A 21475-nucleotide genomic window follows, 5' to 3' on the forward strand; every position below is an offset into this window, starting at 1 on the left:
ACTGCAAGTGCAAGTATCATTCCGGAACACGATAAATCGCTTGGCAGAATGGCTTTACTCGCCTAGTGGTATTACAAGTCATGGCCATCCTTTCACATTAATCGATGTTTTGCAGTTCCTGAAGAATATATTCTCTTTAAATTTATTGTTTTTGATTTACGATGTACTGCCAGCTAAAAACCTTAATTCTACCCTTAGAGCCTTATCATACTAGTGGATTCCGAGCGTCCTCAAAGCGGAGCGGGCACGCAACGAATACGATACGGGTGCGCAACGAACATGCCACGCATGCGCAGCGAATTCGTTGCGGACGCGCAACTTGATCGCCGCGAATAGCATCACTGACGCATTGTGTACTGTCGCGTAAAAAGTGTTTAGGGCAAAAACAATTTCTTTTTTTAATAGTTGCGCATTTGCTACGCAGCCGCGGCGTGTTCGCGACGCATTCGCTGTTCGCCCGTTCTGCTCCACAGCTGCTCGCAAACAGCTTATATGATAGGCTCCTAAAGAGTTAAACAGGGGTTGAAGTTTTTTTAAATATAAATCGATCATGTTTTGGGCTATATTTTAGTAAAATGATTAGTGGACTATTAATACGATTGGATAAAACATGCGAACAGGGGGTGAAATTGGTCTGTTGTAACTAAGATTTTAAAGATCTGATTTATATTATATATCATATTACCTAATAATATTAAGTAAAATGATCACTGGACTATTTATCAGATAAACATCCGAAAACATAAATAGAAGGTGACTTCGATTTCCACGCGGACGTCCGCTAGTATCTAAATAAAATTCACTTTATTATATCATTAGTTATTTATCTTAACTCGTTTAAGCTTTAACAATTTCGAGATTACTTTGCTAAAAAAAATTAACAATTTTCAGTATAATAGCACTATTATAAATATAGAGAGCAATTTACAAAGGCATTATTGGTGCTTTTTAATAATAATAAATATTTATGTGTTGCCGATACTTCACATGTAAGTTCTTTGCAATAAAAACAACGTTCAGTCAGTGCGAACACATCCGAGAACGGTCCACGGTGAACATACATCGGTAATGGACATCTCCAACAACTTGTGTCACTTTTTCCGCGTGTGATTTATCAGTTTACTCTGTAACAAAAAGAAGAGTTCTAAACTCAGGTTCTAAAGAACAATGGGCACCAAAGTATGAAAAGTTACCCAGACAGTGCCGATATATATATATTTTTTTTATTCGTTACTAGTTAGCCCTTGACTATAATCTCACCTAAGGTAAATGATGATGCAATCAAAGATGAAATCGGGCTAACTTTTTAGGAGGACGAAAATCCACATCCCTTTCGGTTACTACACGACATCGTGCCGGAACGCTAAATCCAGACCGGGACCAATTTAGAAAATCTCAATCAGCCCAGCCGGGGATCGAACCCAGAACCTCGGTCTTGTAAATCCACCGCGCATACCACTGCGCCACAGACAGAAATGGATTAGAATAGACAAATTTATGGACTATACTACAGCCTTTCTTGATTACCAACAAACAAATTAAAAACGAGGATATAAATCACTAGTTTTCACATCTACTAATAATTTTAATTAACTTGTTCTTAAATTAATGAAAATAAATTTAATTAGCTTAGAACAATTAGATATAAGTAATATACTTTATATAACATTTTATAAACAAACCATACATAATTTTAAATAAATAAGTAATGAAATGACATGGGTTTTCTACCTTTATATCTAATTTCTTCGTTGGTAAACAGTACTCATCAAGAAAAGCTGTAGTATAGTTAATAGTTTACGATAGCAAAGATCGCATTATTGGTAGTCATAATAGGAGACCTAATAGCTGCGACAGATACATAAATTATTTTTAATCTCAACCAATAACAATAATATAATATTACCTTAGCCGTAATAAGGCCTATCTCACTAAGCCTCTTATGTTGGTATGTAAGTGGTTCGTGTAGCTTGGCATCGCCACGTTTGTAGAAATCACTGTAGTCCAATCTGAATGCGAGCGTTTGGAGAGACACCTCAGTGTGCAAGGCGAGTTTAAGAATCAATGTCGTCACGTGGCCCCTGCAAATTATAAGAAAGAATCTTAAATAAAGTTACAATAAGAAACTTAAATAAATAAAACAATTTCTTGGTAATTTTTTGACAAACCTGTAAGTTCGCGCCCAAACATTTAGATCAGCTTTTCTGTTGGCCAAGAATTGGTGGAATATCTTCCGCTTCTCCTTATCTCGCGCCTCGTCAGCGCTACTGATCGGGTACTCATCTAAAAATGCCAATTGTAATACATAATTATTTAAGTCTATGGCTACTAGCCTTAGTATATCGTGCATGCCGTGTCTACCTACATTTGATTGTGCAGAGCCTTGTGTTTGTGTTTTTTTTTTAATATTGTATTTGTGTAAATGCTGCGACAGTCACTGGTGGACCAAATAAATAAATAAATAAATATAGTATATCATTTATTTTGTTACATAAAATTTTAAAATTATTCATATTTTAGTTACGCGATCAAAGGGCAAATCTAAAGTTCAATTATTAAATTTTTCTATACACAAATATTAATCTGTTATTCGAGCGAGATTTCTTCTCTTCATATTTATGTAGCGGACCCAATTGAGATAACAATCTTTTGTTATTGTTCGAGTCGAAAATACGCGTGTCTTCCAAGATTTTGCAGGCGTTCCCAGAATGATCTGGAATTATTGTCACTGGTATAGACCTCGGACGGGACGATCGTAGCAGTGTAACTTCGGAACGAAGTGAAGTAATATCGAAGTGATACCAGCGATACAAGTGGACAATAGCTAACTCGGCTACGATTTTGGACAATGACTTGCCTACGTTTGGAAGTGTGTATTGTTACTCGGATTAAGGAGTGGAATAACGTCTCATACGAGTCACCGGGTGTTTCATTCCAAATCCTCGAACCTTAGTTCGTAACAATAATAACGACTGGCGTACCTCTTGCAACTCGCTCGGTTTTTAACTGTTCGAGTTGGTCGCGTCGCTCGAGCTCGCGGTTGATGCCGGCGTGCAGCGTCGTCTCAAAGCTGCGCAGCGCCAGAGTCTCGTTCAGAACGTTGCCGAGATATGACTGCAGTTCCTATATGTAAACAACGAACATATTTTTAGCAGACTCAGAAGTGGATTACAAAAATAAGAAAACCAATGTCGTTTGTTCGACATTGGTTTTCTTATTTTTGTTTTTGAGGTTTAAGGTTCGTAACATGATAATAAATGGCAAAAAATTAATCGTCCTGTTTATGATGATAGGCAATTTTTTCTCATGTAAAGTTATCGTCTGTAAACCGACTTTACAAACAACCAATTTGTTTTTCGTGTTTGATACTCGATTTCTTTCTCTGAAATAAGACTCTTTTATATTTTTATATTTATCATATGCTTTTTCACAATATTTTTTTATTTTTGAAAACCAAAAGCTAGACGCTATTGCATCTGTCAAAAACTAATGTTCATGTTTTAAAATAAAAAAAATAAAAAAATATTTCAGTATTGAAAATATAGTATTTTTGCGTACTATATATTTCTTACACAACAGTATGTAGTACGCAGACTGGAAATATAGTACAATACTATATATTATAGTGATATTATATGAGACGTGATAGCCCAGTGATACGTGATAGCCCAGTGGATATGACCTCTGCCTCCAATTCCGGATGGTGTGGGTTCGAATCCGGTCCGGGGCATGCACCTCCAACTTTTCAGTTGTGTGCATTTTAAGAAATTAAATATCACGTGTCTGAAACGGTGAAGGAAAACATTGTGAGGAAACCTGCACGCCAGAGAATTTCTTATCTCTCTGCGAATCAGCATTGGGCCAGCGTGGTGGACTATTGGCCTAACCCCTCTCATTCTGAGAGGAGACTCGAGCTTAGCAGTGTGCTGTATATGGGTTGATAAAGACGATATATTGTTGGTGACGATACAATTGGCAACCCTAATCTGCCGCAATGTATCAGTACCTGCGTGGTGTGGTGTATCATGGCGTGGATGGAGTGGCGGTCGAGCGCGCGGTGGTGCAGCGCCAGCAGGCGGTCGAGGTGCTGGCGCGCGGCGGCCGCGGCCAGCAGCTCGGCCCACGCCGCCTCCGCGCCCTCGAAGCTCGCCTCCTGCAGCGCGCCGCACAGCCGCAGCGCCTCCGCGCGCAGGCACGACACGCGCCGCATCAGCCCCCACACCTCTGTGCACAATAACTAATTGTAATATCAAAATAATAAGTTAACAATTCAATCTTGATTACAAACAAATACCAATTCTACTGTATACTGTTAGATTGGTAGGCTTGTTACGACCGCTGTAGTCCAGTAGGTTGCAACAACAGCTATGTTCCAGTGCCCTGCTCTCATCTAACCTTGTACGGCAGAATGTGCTTGCTCAGCGCCCTACATACTCCGTTGCGATGGATTCACGTAGCGATTTACGTAGTTAATTACGCAAATAATTATTAATATAAAAGAGGAGGAAACGCGATGCAAGGCGCTCTTTGATCAATCTCCGATCGAGTGGCACATCTGGTTAGGATTAGGCTCACTATATTTCGATCGCCGAAATTATTCGATTTTGAAATTCGATCGCCGAAATTAGTTGTTAAAAGATTTTTTGTAATAATTTAATTAAAAGAAGTATTAAAGTATCAGTCGCGTTTGCATTCTCAACCCCCTGCTGCCCCAAAACGTAAGTGACGTATCGCCAATTATTTATAGTCGACGCCAAGAAACTTTGCCGCTCTGTCGGGTAGTTTCGATGACTGGGCACTACGCACACACTATGAGCTGTAAGAATATACCGGGCATCTTGCGGAGCCTCTTCTGCAGGATGGTGTGGTCGCGCCAGGCGTGGTGCAGTGCGTGCTCGATGCGCTTGACGCGCCACAGCTGCGTGAAGAGCGCGCGGTAGCGGGCGGCGCACGTGGCGGGGAACAGCGTGCCAAGCGGCCCGTCCACGCGGTACTGCAGCGCGAACACGTCCCAGCCGCTGTCCTCGCGCCCGTCGCCTGCCACATCACACGTTATTTTATTTATTTATTTATTTTTTTTATTTATTGTTTACAAGTTAGCCCTTGACTACAATCTCACCTGATGGTAAGTGACGATGTAGTCTTAGATGGAAGCGGGCTAATTTGTAAGGAGGAGGATGAAAATCCACACCCCTTTCGGTTTCTACACGGCATCGTACCGGAACGCTAAATCGCTTGGCGGTACGCCTTTGCCGGTAGGGTGGGTATTTTCTATATGCGCAAGATAGAATTGGTTTCAGTTCAGGTGTCCAAGAGTTAACCGATTCCTTGCCACCTACATTTTTCAAATCTATTCGCCCGGGCCCCATATAAAATGTATTGACGCGTGAGTCGCGTCATTGGCCCTCCTGAATGGTGACGCACCTAGTGCGTCATTGGAACCCGGTAATGTTTTTGATACTATTTTAAGTAGTTTCAAGTATAATAATACAAAGTGAGACCTGTTACCGTGTGTTTTGTTTTATTAATTAGTTTAGTGTGCTTTAAAGTGACTATCTACGTGTCTAATAGGAAATGGAAGGTAAGTTACAGATTTTCAGCATGAGTTGTAAACATTTGGCTCGAAAATCAAAGAATCTTCGTATTTTATATCAAATTGGTGACATAAAAATACAAGGTGATTATTTTTATACATTTCCGGCTTAGAGTGGTAGGTTTGATTCCCGGCTCTAGTAGGTAAGAGACATTTCAAAATTCTTTGAATGCAATTTAATTTATTAGAAAATCAATGTCAGATCTTCGTTTGTCTTACAGTTTTAGACTTTTCCATATTGACCGTTCTAAATGGGCCTCCCGGTATGTTTTTTTTTCAGAAATTAGAAAACGAAAATATATTCCGGAAACGGAACAAGAGACACAGTGCGAGGATGACCAGTTATTTGAGGAGAACTCTCAATCCTGGGAATTTGATAGTGGAACAAATTATGTAAGGGATACTAGGAAGAATACAACGAAGGATAGTGCAACGTGCACAGAAAAGCAGACGGAAGATGTAAAGGCTGTGACAGTCGTGGATATGCACGGCTGCAAATATTTTGGGCAATTTGTGTCCAATGAATTACTTCGATTTAACATTACTCAAAGATATGTTATTATGCAAAATATTATAGAAATATTAAAAAAATAATTTAATTAATACATTACGAGTATGTATGTAAGATAAGGTTATAAGCAGGGGTAAATGAAAGAAATATTTAAGTTTTTGAAGATTTATTACAAATTAAAACATATTACAATATCGTACCCACGTATGTCTATTGTTCATTTTGGTAATTAAACACTGCTTATTTGACTGATTATTTTAATTAGGTAATTAAGGATTTGGTTTCATAGGAACAACATAATTACTTACTTTAATTGTTTTACATGTTAGAACTGATTAATCATAGTGATCATTAATTGTACCTGATTATTAAGAAATTCGTATATCATATATAAGCAATTATTCTACCTCCATGGCGCAGTGGTTAGAGCGTTAAATTCTCAAATCAATAATGATTAGTATTTGTGAAATGCTCTAAAACATTCCAGGCATAATCCAGGAAAACCTGGACAGTCAGGACAGCCAAACAACACATCGACTCTTTTTTTGTGGACATTAAAGCAGAGCCTGCACCGTTTTCTCATTGTTTTGCCATTTCTTTTGGGTAAATGTGCTGGCAAATGAATTCTACCCGAAACTGACGGTCGAATATTCTCTGATTTATTGGGTAACAGGTATTCAATTATTCGTAATCTAAAATCATATAAAGTTGTCTTCCTTTCTCTGTTTAAATTATAAAGGAAAAAAGAATTTAATAATTGCATCTGCATGATGTGGATAATTACTTTTTTATACCACCTTAACGTTTTATGTTCTGCATAATAATAATTTAACATTTGGTCATGCTTGTCCACTGATCTCATAAATTTATTGTAATTTACCTGCACTTTAGGTTTAAACGAAACGTTTCCGTATTTATTTTTTGAAAGTATGTATTCACTATTGTGTTCAGAACTCACGAAACAGACCTCCCTCTTATCTAGCCATTTTGTCACTGTTACATTTTTATTGTTATGCATAATACATGCTTCATTTTTTTGTAATTTTGTATTAATTAAATCTTTGGGATTCCCTTTTTTATTTTGCCTTAAAGTGCCGGTTAAATATGTGTTATTATTTAATAATTCGTGGGCCATATCAACGCTTGCATAATAATTGTTTACATATATAGAATGACCAACATTTAAATAGTTTTGAGTTAGTAAACGTAATACTTTTTTGACGTGACCACGACCACCCACTACATTATCTTGAGCCCCAGCATACAAATGTATTTTCATGCAGATACCGTTATTTTCGGCTAACATATATAATTTTATGCCATATTTGTGAACTTTATTTTTCATATATTGACGAAATCTTAATCGACCTGTCCATAATATCAGAGATTCATCCACAGTCAACTCTTTACTTGGATAATATATTTCTTCTAATGTTTTATTAAATATGTCAATTAATGAGCATACCTTTTTAATGCTTTCATTGCCTGGAATATTTTGAACATTCAACGCTCTTAAAATCATGAAGAATCTATTTCTTGACATGTAGTTTTTTAATGTAAAATCAAATAAATAATGTTTTTTCCAGTAATCAGTGAGCCGATTTAATTTTATTAATCCCATTAGGAAAATAATGCCAATAAAGGTCTGGAATTCTGGCAAAGATATTGGTTTCCACCTTTTGAATCGTGTATGCCCTGTACTCGTGGATTTCAGGATTTTACCATTTGCGTTTGTACACGTTATTATAAGATCATAAAAATGATTGTTGAATAACAAATTAAAAAAATCAATTGGTTCAGTTCCGGTCATATTTTTTTTAAGACCAGGGTTGCCAGTAAACGGAATTATATTTTCAAGAGCTGGATTACCCATGGTCCAGGTTCCTTCTTGAAGTACTTCCGCGTCTCGCAGTACTGGTTGCTCATTTTCGGTAGTAACTACCTCTTCCTCAGCCAAATCTATCCAATCATCTTCCAAAGTTTCTCCCAGCAGTATGCCATATAAGTCCTGGTCCGTAAATAGATTCTCCTCGTCTGGAAGTATATCTCTTGGAGACTCCATTGTCCTCAAAATATTTTCTATTTCATGTTCTGCTCTAGAAGTCGACGGTTGATCCATTGTTCTAAAAAAATCAAATGCGAGGTGTAAGTTACATAGTTTCAACTTTACGTCCCTAATTTTTTTTATTTCATTTTTTTTGTATTAACGTGCAGACTGAGTCATTACGTTTAAGAACAATGCCGCGCAACTCGTTATCGATAAAGGGATGCCGCTCGGGCGCAAATAAATACAACAATAGCATTGTTTTTACCTTGCGTTGTACGTTTCCCTGTTTTAGTTTACTAGTCATTATACCTACTATATTTTGTTGAGCTTTTATGTTCTGGTAAGTTTGTTGTTTGTAAAAAAAACTTAACAAATAACGTTAGTTTTGTTTGATAATTTATCACAATTTAAACTTTGTTCTTCAAAAATTAAATAAAGGATTATTTATTAACAATACTGTTTAAAATAAAACTATATAATACCCACCGCTACTGCTGTCTAGTTATTAAAAAATAAGAAATTAATATCAAAAAACTTACCACAGATGAACGGCAAGTAGATTGATTCAAATTCGATAGATTTCCCAGTAACACAAACGTAAAATCGGAGTCCAGTATCACAAGCCACAATGTCACTAATGCAAAATCACGGGAGTCCAGGTACACGCAAGCGAATGTCGTCGGTAGGGTCAAAAGTAATGAGAGCACGTCTGATGTCTGACAAGGGCACAACAGAAGTGATCTCGTCATCAACCCATATTCGGCTCACTGCTGAGCTCGAGTCTCCTCTCAGAATGAGAGGGGTTAGGCCAATAGTCCACCACGCTGGCCCAATGCGGATTGGCAGACTTCACACACGCAGAGAATTAAGATAATTCTCTGGTATGCAGGTTTCCTCACGATGTTTTCCTTCACCGATTGAGACACGTGATATTTAATTTCTTAAAATGCACACAACTGAAAAGTTGGAGGTGCATGCCCCGGACCGGATTCGAACCCACACCCTCCGGAATCGGAGGCAGAGGTCATATCCACTGGGCTATCACGGCTTTCAAGTATTCACGGATCACGGAAGTGATCTCAGAAAGGATAAATCGCCATGCGCAGGAACACTTTCGCAGGTCTACTTTACTTATACTTTACCGCGTCTAGTCACACGCTTCCCAATGTTGTAGGCACAATAAATTTGTGAAGTGAAGATAAAGAAATAAAGTCACCCTATTTGTTTAAATATTGTAATAAATTATACTACAACTGTTAGAGACAAAAATATTTCATTCCTATCAAATTCTTTTTTGAATTTTTTTTGTGTTGTGTAATGCCATGAAAGTAGAGAGTAAGATGGAGACAGTCAACATATCTGCACCTCGTTCTCAATTTTTAAGCGAGAGTAACCGTTAGATATATATTTTATTAGACATTTTTTACATTTTAGTGTGTGAATAATTATGGATGAATAAAAAAATATACCATGTGGTTGACGACCCCTGACAATTTAACTTTCCAAAATAATCTAGTGGCCACTGATATTATTGCCTCTAATGTGTTATTTTTTATGTAAAATAAAAGGATTTTTGGTTTAAATTGAATAAAAAATATATTTAGTACAATTTTCTAATGACGCGCTTGTCGCGTCATTGGCCTCCCTAAAGGTTTTTTCATGACGCGCTAGGTGCGTCATGGGCCATGAATCGGTTAACGAGCTCAAAATTTTATTTAAATGTTATAGATGTCTTGTAAAATTTCTTTTTAAGTTTAAGTGGCTTTCGGCGGTCATATTTTTAGTGTTAAAGCCTCAATAACACAGTTACGTGGATGGTAACCGCATTATCACATGAAAATGAAGGAAAGGCAGCTCAATGCCACCGCTGCCAGGAAATTCAACATACAAGTTTCGCTTGCCACCGCCAACAGCCTGTATTCGTTGCACAAATGAGAACTGGAAAAGCGACATCGACAAGCCATCAGCGACAGTCGGAAACTTTATCCGCTTACAATAATGTAACGGAGGACCGTAGTACTAGTGACTTAAGGTTTACAATCACTCGGCAATATCGAGTTGTTTACAATTTATGATATCGATCTTTTGGTGTTGTTCGAGTCGAAAATACGCGTGTCTTCCAAGATTTTGTAGGCATTCCCAGAATGATCTAATATCATTCATCACTGGTATAAAAAGGCGCCAGTCGGGACGATAGTGGCAGTTAACTTCGGAACGAAGTAAAGTAACATTGAAGTGATACCAGCGATAAGTGGACAACACTTTGTGGCTACGATTTGCCTATGTTTGGAAGTGTGTATTAGTACTCGGATTAAGAAGTGGAATAAAGTTTCATATGAGTTACAAGTTGCTTCATTTTAAATCCTCGAACCCTAGTTCGTAACAATAATAGCCCCTGTCCGTCTTCATGGTAGGCGACAAGATACCATATACAGGGGCTGTTTCCCGAAACTGGTTTCCCCACAGCCTAACGGGTGTGAGAGTCGTCTCTCAGGACCGGGCCCGCTAATGTCACAGCGTAGCTCATACTCACAATTCGGGTACAAGTTGACCTGCAGTCGTGCGAGCACGTGCGGCGGCTCGAACTGCGCGTTGGTCGCGCGCACGGCCGTCTCCAGCGTGAACGACAGGCTGTGCACGTACAGCGACGTCGCGGGCTTACTTAGCTCGTCCCTAATGTAACGTGTTCAATTGGGATAATGGCAGTTTTTTAAATTGTATATAAATTAAAAGTAAAGCAATATTGTAAAAGTAACAGGGTATCTGCGATCATTACTTTCGGAGCTACAGGGATTTAAAGGGTCAGGTCAGGGTACGAATTAATGACGTCGTAGGTACATAATGATCGTTACATTAGTATGGGCGTTCAAACAAAATTACTAATTTGTGCGTTTATGTTTATAGTTCAGATATTGAAAAATGTCATATTTAATGTAAGAAAGCTAAAACTGTATGAATTTTCATCTAATTACGATAAAAGATTTTTAATACATTTTGAAATTTTATAATTTTATTTATTTTGCAAATATCCAGCCAATCTTTGCTTTTTATGTATAAATTAGTTAATATTGACCTAATTTATCCGAATGTATCATAAAAATCAATATATTCAAACCTAGTCATCATCCCTAATCAATTTAAGGTAACTAATGTAATATAATAATATCTTTATAAAAAAAAACACATGTATCGCCAAGAACCAAGAAGAGTTTGCAGTTAACATAAATATTACAATAGATTACTTGACAGTTTGCGGAAAATAATTACTTTTGAAAAACATTTGTTGCTCTTTTATTCAATATCAATCAATCAGATAAATCGATCTATGACGCCTCAATCTCTATTAATGTGAAACTTGCGACAAACTGATGCCTGTTACCCGCACAATTCAATAATGGCACACTTAAGACCAGTGTATTAAGCCCTCACTAAATAAGAGACGTGGTAGCCCAGTGGATATGACTTCTGCCTCCGATTTTAGAGGATGTGGGTTCGAATCTGATCCGGAGCATGCACCTCCAACTTTTCAATTGTGTGCATTTTAAGAAATTAAATACCACGAGTCTCAAACGGCGAAGGAAAACATAGTGAGGAAACCTGCATACCAGAGAATTTTCTTAATTCTCTGCGTGTGCGAAGTCTGTCAATCCGCATTGGGCCAGTGTGGTGGACTATTGACCTAACCCCTCTCATTCGAGCTCAGCAGTGAGCCGAATATGGGTTGATAGCGATATAAGAGTTGTACACACTGCAGGAGCGTCATGAGGTGGTGCACGAAGTCGCCCTGCGCCAGCAGCAGGTAGCGGCGGTGCGCGGCGAGGTGGTCCAGCAGGTGGTGGTGCGTGGACAGCGCGGCCAGCAGGCGCGCCGCCGCCGCCTCGTGCGCCGCGCCCACGGCCGCGCGCAGCCCGTGCGCCTCCCACCACGCCGTCGAAGCGCCGCCACCCGGCCGAGTAGCTGTGTACATATTTATTTAAATTTTACTAGCGGACCCGGTCAAGCTTCGCTTTGACTTATGTGTATTTCTTCCCTATCCCTACTCTATATTACTCTACCCCTACCCTTCCCCTACCCTAACCCCTACCCTACCTCTATTCTACCCCTACCCTACTCCTACCCCTGCTTAAAACTCAAACGTTTATATGGGAAATAGAAAAGGGTTGATTTTATGGTTTTCCCAGCTATAATTCTAATTTTTCTCACCTTTTAAACCTTCCCTATACCTCCACGAACATTTCAAGACCAAGATGAGATAAATCCGTTCAGCCGTTCTCGAGTTTTAGCGAGACTAACGAACAGCAATTCATTTTTATAATAGAAGATAGAAGATTTAGCGAGCGAATTGCAATTGCACGTTGTAGAGTCAACATCTCCTGGTTCACCCCGGTTTCGGGGTGAAACGTACGTAGAGAGTATTTTGTCGGACCTGGGTGACGTTGTCGCATGGGTTCGCCGAATTTTCGCGGATGATAGCAAAATAAATAAATCATTATATAATGATGATGATGATGATTCCACAATACATTATGTAACTTCAACAGGTCACGGGGCGAGCTTCGAGAGCGACACTCACCGGAGGCGTCGTGCGCTTGCAGCAGGTCGTGCAGGTGCAGGCAGTGGTCGGCCGGCGCGGGCTCGTCGGCGCACGCCTCGCGCATGAACACCACGCTCTTGCCCGTCGCCAGGATCTGTGCAGCGACACTCACCGGAGGCGTCGTGCGCCTGCAGCAGGTCGTGCAGGTGCAGGCAGTGGTCGGCCGGCGCGGGCTCATCGGCGCACGCCTCGCGCATGAACACCACGCTCTTGCCCGTCGCCAGGATCTGTGCAGCGACACTCACCGGAGGCGTCGTGCGCCTGCAGCAGGTCGTGCAGGTGCAGGCAGTGGTCGGCCGGCGCGGGCTCGTCGGCGCACGCCTCGCGCATGAACACCACGCTCTTGCCCGTCGCCAGGATCTGTGCAGCGACACTCACCGGAGGCGTCGTGCGCCTGCAGCAGGTCGTGCAGGTGCAGGCAGTGGTCGGCCGGCGCGGGCTCGTCGGCGCACGCCTCGCGCATGAACACCACGCTCTTGCCCGTCGCCAGGATCTGCGCCGCCTGCTCGCGCGACATGAAAGACGGCACCATCCATTCTCTGCATAAAGAATTGATATGTGGTATGATTTTGTAAGTAAGCCTCTTTACTTGAATTGAGGAGTAAGTTGGTGAATGGTTTAGGAAAAATGTGATCGGGCAATGCGTGCTTCCATCTATTATAATACATGCATAGTGAAAGTGTTTGTTATTTTAGACTACCAATAGATGGCGTTGTTATTTCATTGTTTAAAACAATACGTTTTTGTACATTTCAAGTATCTGTGCATTGCATCTTGCATGCCCGTGGCTCATAGCGCTTTGTTTTTTATTTTTAAAAGAAGTTTCACTTGTTTTTCACAGTGTGGTCTCTACAGCACACTTTTTTTTTTAAATAAAAATACATTAGTTTAATTATTCAATTTATATGTCGGAATAGTCAGTCAGTACGTGACGTAAAACTGAAAGCATATTGAAAATTACTTGAGCCTACGAGACTAGTTATCATCCTGTATCACAACAAGGTTGTTTTTAAATTAGAATTTTCTACAATGTGTTATAGTTATAGTTGTGTGCTCACCTTACTCTATATTTATCATGCCACATTCTGTCAATAGGTACACCACTTCGGCTTTCAATAAAAAACTCATTGAAAGGGTCATCAATCTCTCCTGTAAAAATAATTTGTATGTGATATAAATACCAAAACAACAGATAAGTTCGTTGATCATTGCCTATAACAACATATCGGGGAATAGACTATATTCCACTTCTGCCGTAGCCTCAGAGCAGGTTCTAAGCTTGTCAAGGATGGCAGATACACAAAGTAACACTATCGGTCATTATAGGAACGACCATTTAACTTACTAATACAGTTCTACCCTCTATATTGATCAAGTTCAGCGCTGATACTATCACATGTAAACCAGAGTTATCTATCATAGGGCAGGTAGTCAAGCACGAGCGGATCTCAGACTTGCAACTGATGTCAGTTGGATTGAGGGTGCCCCTTTACGACTAGTCAATGCTCTCCATCCCCGCTCGCGTTGGCTCCCAGCTAATTAATTAACAATGCAATGGCCTTACTTCTATTAACTCATCCATTAGCTTCTATATCACTATCACTATTTCACTATGCTTAACAAATGGAAGACGAGTATCCATTCCAAGAACTTGATTACACTGAACTACTCAACCAACAGGCTACAGAGTGGCAGAGCGCCTTCACTCCGTAAAACGCACCGCCTACGCGCCATTTTAAAGCAATATCGTTATCGATTCCTATTGGTCGAGCGCGGCCACGTCCGGCATGATGGAAACCTTTTACAGTCTTATTTATTTAAACAGTAAATAATTAAATCCCAATTACATGAAAACCTGATTATAATATTATCGCAATAATTAACGTAGATTTTGCTATCCGTTCAAATAACTCACTCGGCGACAAATATAATGGCAAAAGTACAGCGAAAAAAGTACTGTTCTTAGAGGTGCTGATAGACTTGAGCATTCACAACTCTTTAGTAAAGAATTTTCATTTATATATACTAATAGGCACAATTATCCGCTCTCTTTAATATGACGTGAGTAGGTATATTAAAAAAAAAATTCTTTCAGTAGCCGCAGCGCAAAGGAGGAATAAACATACATACTTTTGCCTTTATAATATTAGTGTGATGAAATAAATAGCAATATTTCAGGTGGCGTAGCTTTTAGTTGACATTTGTCTATTTGCACACACAGACAACTGCGCAAACTGCTGACCCACCATTCAACAGCCACTGGGTGAGCATGAGCAGCAGCGGGTAGGTGAGCGCGGTGAGCAGCCGCCGCGCCAGCGTCGCCACGCGCTCGTCGCCATGCCGCACGAAGCGGTGCACGCACGACGCCAGCTCGCCGCCTGCAACCATTGACCTCTTATAATAAATCATCATCAATCATGTAGTTGACGGCCTCCGTGGCGCAGTGGTATGCGCGGTGGATTTACTAAACGGAGGTCCTGGGTCCTGGGCAGATTGAGATTTTCTTAATTAATCTAGGTCTGGCTGGTGGGAGGCTTCGGCCGTGGCTAGTTACCACCCTACCGACAACGACGTACCGCCAAGCGATTTAGCGTTCCGGTACGATTTCGTGTAGAAATCGAAAAGGGGTGTGGATTTTCATCCTCCTTCTAACAAATTAGCTCGCTTCCATCTGCTGCATCACTTACCATCATGTGAGATTGTAGTCAAGGGCTAACTTGTAAAGAATGAAAAAAAAAATATTTTCGCTTAAAATGTAGCCTATTTTGCTTTGACAGTTTTAGAATTATTGATAAAGAAAATTATACCTAAAGGCCTTTAAATATAGTCCAATATTCAATAAAATCCCAAATTCAGAACCAATTCAACCTTAAGGATTGAGTTTAAGGTTGAATTTGCAAATGCGACTACTTGAGTTGAATGCCAAGAATTTGTGTTTGGCACTCATTGAGTGGGGATGTTTATTGGTCGCTGGTTGTGCATCCACTTTTTAACAGGAGATTGATCCCTGCAACACACACCATACAATTGTAGAATTTGTATTGTAAGATTATAATCTATCTCGCTGGATTGTTAACTGTAGAAAGATTGTGAACCTCACACTGTTTACAATCAAACATGTATTCAGTAGGTTGTAGGGAAAAACGCACATATACGTCAATTTTTTATTAATACTAGCGGACGAAGCCGTGTGGGTTCGAATCGCGTCCGGGGCATGCACCTCCAACTTTTCAGTTGTGTGCATTTTAAGAAATTAATTATCACGTGTCTCAAACGTTGAAGGAAAACATCGCGAGGAAACCTGTATACCAGAGAATTTTCTTAATTCTTTGCGTGTGTGAAGTCTGCCATTCCGCAATGGGCCAGCGTGGTGGACTATCGGCCTAACCCCTCTCATTTTAAGACTCAGACTCTGACTCAGAAACTCGAGCTCAGCAGTGAGCCGAATATGGGTTGGTAATGATGATGATGATGACTAGCGGACGCCCCCTACTCCGTATATATATCAAAATATCACAAAGAACACACACTTACCCTATGAACGACAACAAGTGACTTCAGTGCCCTCATTACTCTTCTGTGTCAAAAATAAAAATTACCATTAACGTGTTATAAACGAGTTGTACCTTTCTTATGGTGTGCTGTGTGAGCTATGTTAGCTAGCCACGTCAGCCTGTGCAGGGGCTCTTGTGCCCACACGCACACACGTCGCAGAGTGCCGCCTCCCCCGTCTCCTTCACACACCTGTTTTGGTAATAAATCCACACATGACCTCAAACTGTATGCATCAAAGCATCATTGCTACCCTACCCTATGACCTAGTGTCATTGCTGAACATTACTGAAACCTTTAGCATTGATATAAGCATGGAAATTGTTGTAGAAAAGTGTGCAGTTGTCAATGTAGAGCGAGGCAGGATAGTGAGCTATGAGAACATAGTTATTTCAGAAACTGTTATTCTCAGATCACTCCGTGAAGGCGAGACCTATAAATACCTTGGAATGGCAGAAGCACTTGGTATTGAGACAGGGAATATGAAACAGGTAGTGAAGGAGCGCTTCTTTGGCCGCCTGAAAAGTCCTTAATATTCTTTGAACAAGATGCGTGTCTTTAATAACATTGTCATTTATATGGTATGCAATGAGAGTTCTCGAGATTTCATAAAAAAAATATAGGAATAAAATAATATTTTTACTGGATATTTTAATAGTTATTAGGAGTGTTAGAGATCCAAGAAATCAAATAAATCAAAGATCATTAAAATTTGCACAACCGTTTCCTAGATACATAAATCGTATAACTTTTTTCATATATGACATGCATATCTTATTCCAGGATTTGAATTTGGATTCCAGATCCGTCAAGTATAAATTTTCTTACATATCAACATACCTGAGAGTGCAGTACTGCAACGCTGCGGAAGTACTCGGTAAGTTCGTCTCGTATAAACGTCACCATGCCGTCACCCATTAACCCTGCAATATTTTATTGGATTAGAAAAATGGAAATTAAAAAATATTTATGCCTTAGTTTAGAGCGATTTGGTCGTCGACGGTTCTAACACTGTAACATCTGACGACGTAATAGCTTCTTGCAAAGTTTGCACATGTTCGCAAAACTTCGTCGTCATCAACCCATATTCGGCTCACTGCTGAGCTCGAGTCTCCTCTCAGAATGAGAGGGGTTAGGCCAATAGTCCACCACGCTGGCCCAATGCGGATTGGCAGACTTCACACATGCAGAGAATGGAGATAATTCTCTGGTATGCAGGTTTCCTCACGATGTTTTCCTTCACCGATTGAGACACGTGATATTTAATTTCTTAAAATGCACACAACTGAAAAGTTGGAGGTGCATGCCCCGGACCAGATTCGTACCCACACCCTCCGGAATCGGAGGCAGAGGTCATATCCACTGGGCTATCACGGCTCTAAAAACTACAATAGGGTATTTGCTAGTACTAAAACAAGCAAATTTTTTGTATATAGACAGTTTGATGCCTAGAAAATCGAATCAAATTTTTATTTATGTATTAATCTCGTAAATTTTGCAGGGTTACCACGACACTTTATCCATGAGGACCAACAATTGTAATTTATGCAATCTTTTCAAGAAGCAGTTAAGTCGTCAGATATTACACTTGGTATAGAACCGTCGACGACCAAATCGCCCTTAATTATAATAACAAAAGATAATTACGGGACATCCTGTATATCGTAGGAGTATGAGCTAACGTAGCCTAACATAAAACCTATATAAAACAAAACTTCGTTTCGTTCCATTAAATCTAGGCGATAACCTGACAAGCGTATCTAACTAACATCAACTTTGCTGACCATGTTATAAAGTCGAAAATCAATGAATCTATGCTCTAGCCCACTCTGGAGGATTAACTATTGTAGTATTAATTAATATACAGACTACCGAGTTCCGACCTATAAAGGAATGATTGAGCTTTCAAATGATGAGTCATTTCCTCTATTTGGCCTTTTAAATTACAGTGATAAAAAATGGTTATGTTAAATACAATAGAAAATACCATTTAAAATCTACCTACTGTGACATTTTAGCCTAAAATTCCTATATATTTTACCTATAATTTGCTTGTGTTATACACAAATAGTTTTAAATCAGTACATACAAACATTTTTAACAGCTAAAGGTAATTAACAAAAACGAAGCTTTACGAACCTTGCGGCATGAGTCCAGATGAAGGATCGATGAACTCTTTGAGGCGATCATGCAGGAAGCCCAGGTGCGCTATCCGCGAGTACATAATTTGGACGGGCCTTGGCCACGAGCTCGAGCAGCGAGCCTTGACACCCGACACAGCGAGCAAGGCCTCTCGAACACAAGAGCGCTCGCTTGATCTATCTGTACATCATCATCATATTTTAAAGGTGCACAATGTACTCAATGTAATAAATACTTTTTACAGTTGAAAATCTTTACCATTGGAAGACAAAGCAACTTGCTGTCCCATACTGCTGATGGTTGATGGCAGACTTTGGCTGGAGCCTTGCTGCTTAGGAACATGGCTACTCCAGCTAACAGATCCTATTGTACTTTTACTGGAACTTGAGGCAGCTGTAGATGGTCCCACTTTAGAATTCTAAAACAGTTAGTGTATTTTTATATGACTATATTCAACAGACATTGTCCTGCCATAGACCACTTTCTATTTATGTTGCAATTCATATTAAAAATATAAGAATAATAGTAAAATATGCCATAATGATGGGGACTTCTCATCTATACTTCTATACAAATATTATAAAGCTGAAGGGTTTGTTTGTTTGTTAGAACACGCCAATCTAAAGAACTACTGGTTTGATTTGAAAAATTCTTTCAGTATTAGATAGAGATTGAGTTTAACATATAATTAAGTTATCACTAGCATTATTCCATGATGGAAAGTAAATTACTGAACCAAAAAGGCACTAAGCTGTACAAATCATATCTACTCATTTGTGCAGTCACATTATTGTGTAATCCTTTCGGAGATATTTTTTGGGTAGGCAGGGAGAATAGCTCGAGCAGTGAAGCAATGTTGATGTCTGTTGTCAAAAATACCCTTAAACCTGTACCCAGGGTCACAAGCCTCAGGCACTGCTTCAAGTTATTCTCTGCCACTCCAAGGTTCATTGACTAGATTCTTAATAGGAATTGTTAACATTGATAGGCTTTCAGTCAATAATTAATTTGCCCTATTTTGTTGTCAGCACTGATGGACAATTGATTCTTTCAAATAAAGTCGTGATGTATATGTACTTAATTAGTGTGACTGGGTTTGCCAGACCTAATCAATAAAATAAATAAGGCTTCTTACTTACTGGGACTGCTAATTCTGGTACTGGAAACAATTGTTGGGTAGACTCTGAATTCTGTGGTGTTTCTGAGAGAGCTAATAACAAAGACAGCACTGCTTCTCTCTGCTTCAATACAAACTGAAAAATTTTAGGCCTTTTAAGTCTTAGCCTACAGTAGAATTAGTTAACTGTTTATACCATTTACCATAACTAAGCATTTTGCCAGGCTATGAATGGTAATAAAGATAAACAGATTTTAATGCCATTATATTTCTCTCTAGCTAAATAAATTCACAACAATTATACTCACAACTTGCAACTTGCGAGCATTGCAATCATGAAATTGATGGGAATAGAGTAAGAGCATTTTGGTATTCACCTATTTAATATATTTAATAACTAGTGGACTTAGTCAAGCTGTGCTTTGACTTATGTGCGCTGCATCCCTACCCTTTTCTACCCCTACTGTACAAATGCTCCATAAAAATTTCCACCCCCCATTTTAGGTGGTTTAAGGAAAAAAGAGACAAAAAAAATAGCCTATGTCACTTTCCATCCTTTCAACTATTTTCACTTAAAAATCATATCATTTCATCACTCTGTTTTGTCATGTAAGACACACACAAACACACTTTCACAATTGTAATATTTATATGGATAGGCCAATATGAAAAAATCTTACAGAATCCTTCAGCTTTCCATAAGATTCATTGAATTTATCAGCATCTCTTGCAGACACTTTAGACAGTCGTGCATGAATTTTTTGACATAACTGCCTCTCTTTTGCTTTCACTGATCGCCCTTCGTCTATCAGTGAGCGAAGCTTATCATTTTCTGATAAATAAGTCAGAGCTAGGTCATATGCGCCATCTAAAAAGTAGAATTTTGTGTGTAGGTTAGATAGAGGTTTATTATATTTGATTTCTATTTGATTTCTTCATAATGATGTTGTCATTGTTAAGTTACCTTTAAAAATTTTAGAAAACAAATCTGTAAGATATTTTTGAAAATTATTCATTCAAGAATAATATAAAAAGTTAATTGGACAAAACAAAAATTGACAGTTACAATTTAAAAAAACGAATCGCACCTGGATTTGTTGACATTCCTTCACAAAGTTTACGAAGCAATGTAGCAACGGTGATAGTGGGATCATCCATTTCAAGTTTGTTTGAATGCACAACAACGCCCTATTATGTGTATTAGACAAAATGGGTAAGAAGTTTTTTAAAACACCCAGCGTTCGCTTAATAACATGATACAAGCCACTCGTTGATTGTTCGCATAAAATATCTAAACTTAACGGATTGATGGATTCATGTGTTTTAACGTTTTTAAACCAAAACATGAAACTGCTCAATTAAGTTAACGTAAATTACCGATATAACAATGTAGGTATTAAATTATTAATGTATTTTCGTATTTTGTTGACCGTAACTTGGTCATTTTTTTATTAAAAACACAGACGACAAATGAAGATAAAAGTTAAAACCTTCAGATTCAGAAGTTAGAAGAATGTCAACTTTGATATTGACAATTTAGTTTATTATCTGGTTTTACAGTTAGGGATTCTCATTGTTTTGAGAAGATTACCTCAGAATCCTTCTATAAAAGTGCCTTATAGCGCCATAGACTCACGACTGATTACACCTCCTGAGTAAATATGTTCCTTGGATTACACACCTAGTAGTACCCACTATCCGGAGTATTATATTCTTTCTTAGATCATTAACAAGAATGGACTTGTTTCGCACCCAATTCACAAATGTCTGTCGTTTTTTGAGGGGAACGAGGTAAACTCACACATCGAAAACATTTAATACCATTAAGTATATTCTGTGTCCATACACTACACACAACTATAAATTTGACTCGCAATACACACACGCGTAATTTTTACACACACTAACAAACACATTGC

At 39.0% G+C, this 21475-nt stretch overlaps 1 protein-coding gene and 1 long non-coding RNA gene across 2 annotated transcripts; one reads left to right on the forward strand and one right to left on the reverse strand.

Moving 5' to 3' along the window:
- Positions 1-623: 623 nt before the first annotated feature.
- LOC112053679 (gamma-tubulin complex component 3 homolog) lies at positions 624-21031 on the reverse strand. Its single transcript, XM_052881160.1, has 18 exons — positions 20645-21031; positions 20237-20424; positions 19579-19692; positions 18698-18857; positions 18437-18619; positions 17138-17220; positions 16372-16489; positions 14992-15123; positions 13804-13894; positions 13082-13284; positions 11901-12108; positions 10685-10824; positions 4831-5037; positions 4007-4224; positions 2982-3123; positions 2169-2283; positions 1907-2081; positions 624-1124 (listed from the first exon to the last, which is right to left on the reverse strand). Exons 1-18 carry the CDS (start codon positions 20712-20714, stop codon positions 1092-1094), a joined length of 2580 nt encoding a protein of 859 aa, XP_052737120.1. The 5' UTR covers positions 20715-21031; the 3' UTR covers positions 624-1091.
- Positions 5318-9247, forward strand: LOC128198047 (uncharacterized). The gene is made up of 2 exons (XR_008250788.1): positions 5318-5581; positions 5874-9247. It is a non-coding gene; the product is annotated as an uncharacterized LOC128198047 (long non-coding RNA).
- Positions 21032-21475: the final 444 nt, after the last annotated feature.

The sequence above is a fragment of the Bicyclus anynana genome, chromosome 4, assembly GCF_947172395.1.
Source record: "Bicyclus anynana chromosome 4, ilBicAnyn1.1, whole genome shotgun sequence".
Classification (NCBI taxonomy): Eukaryota; Metazoa; Arthropoda; class Insecta; order Lepidoptera; family Nymphalidae; genus Bicyclus; species Bicyclus anynana.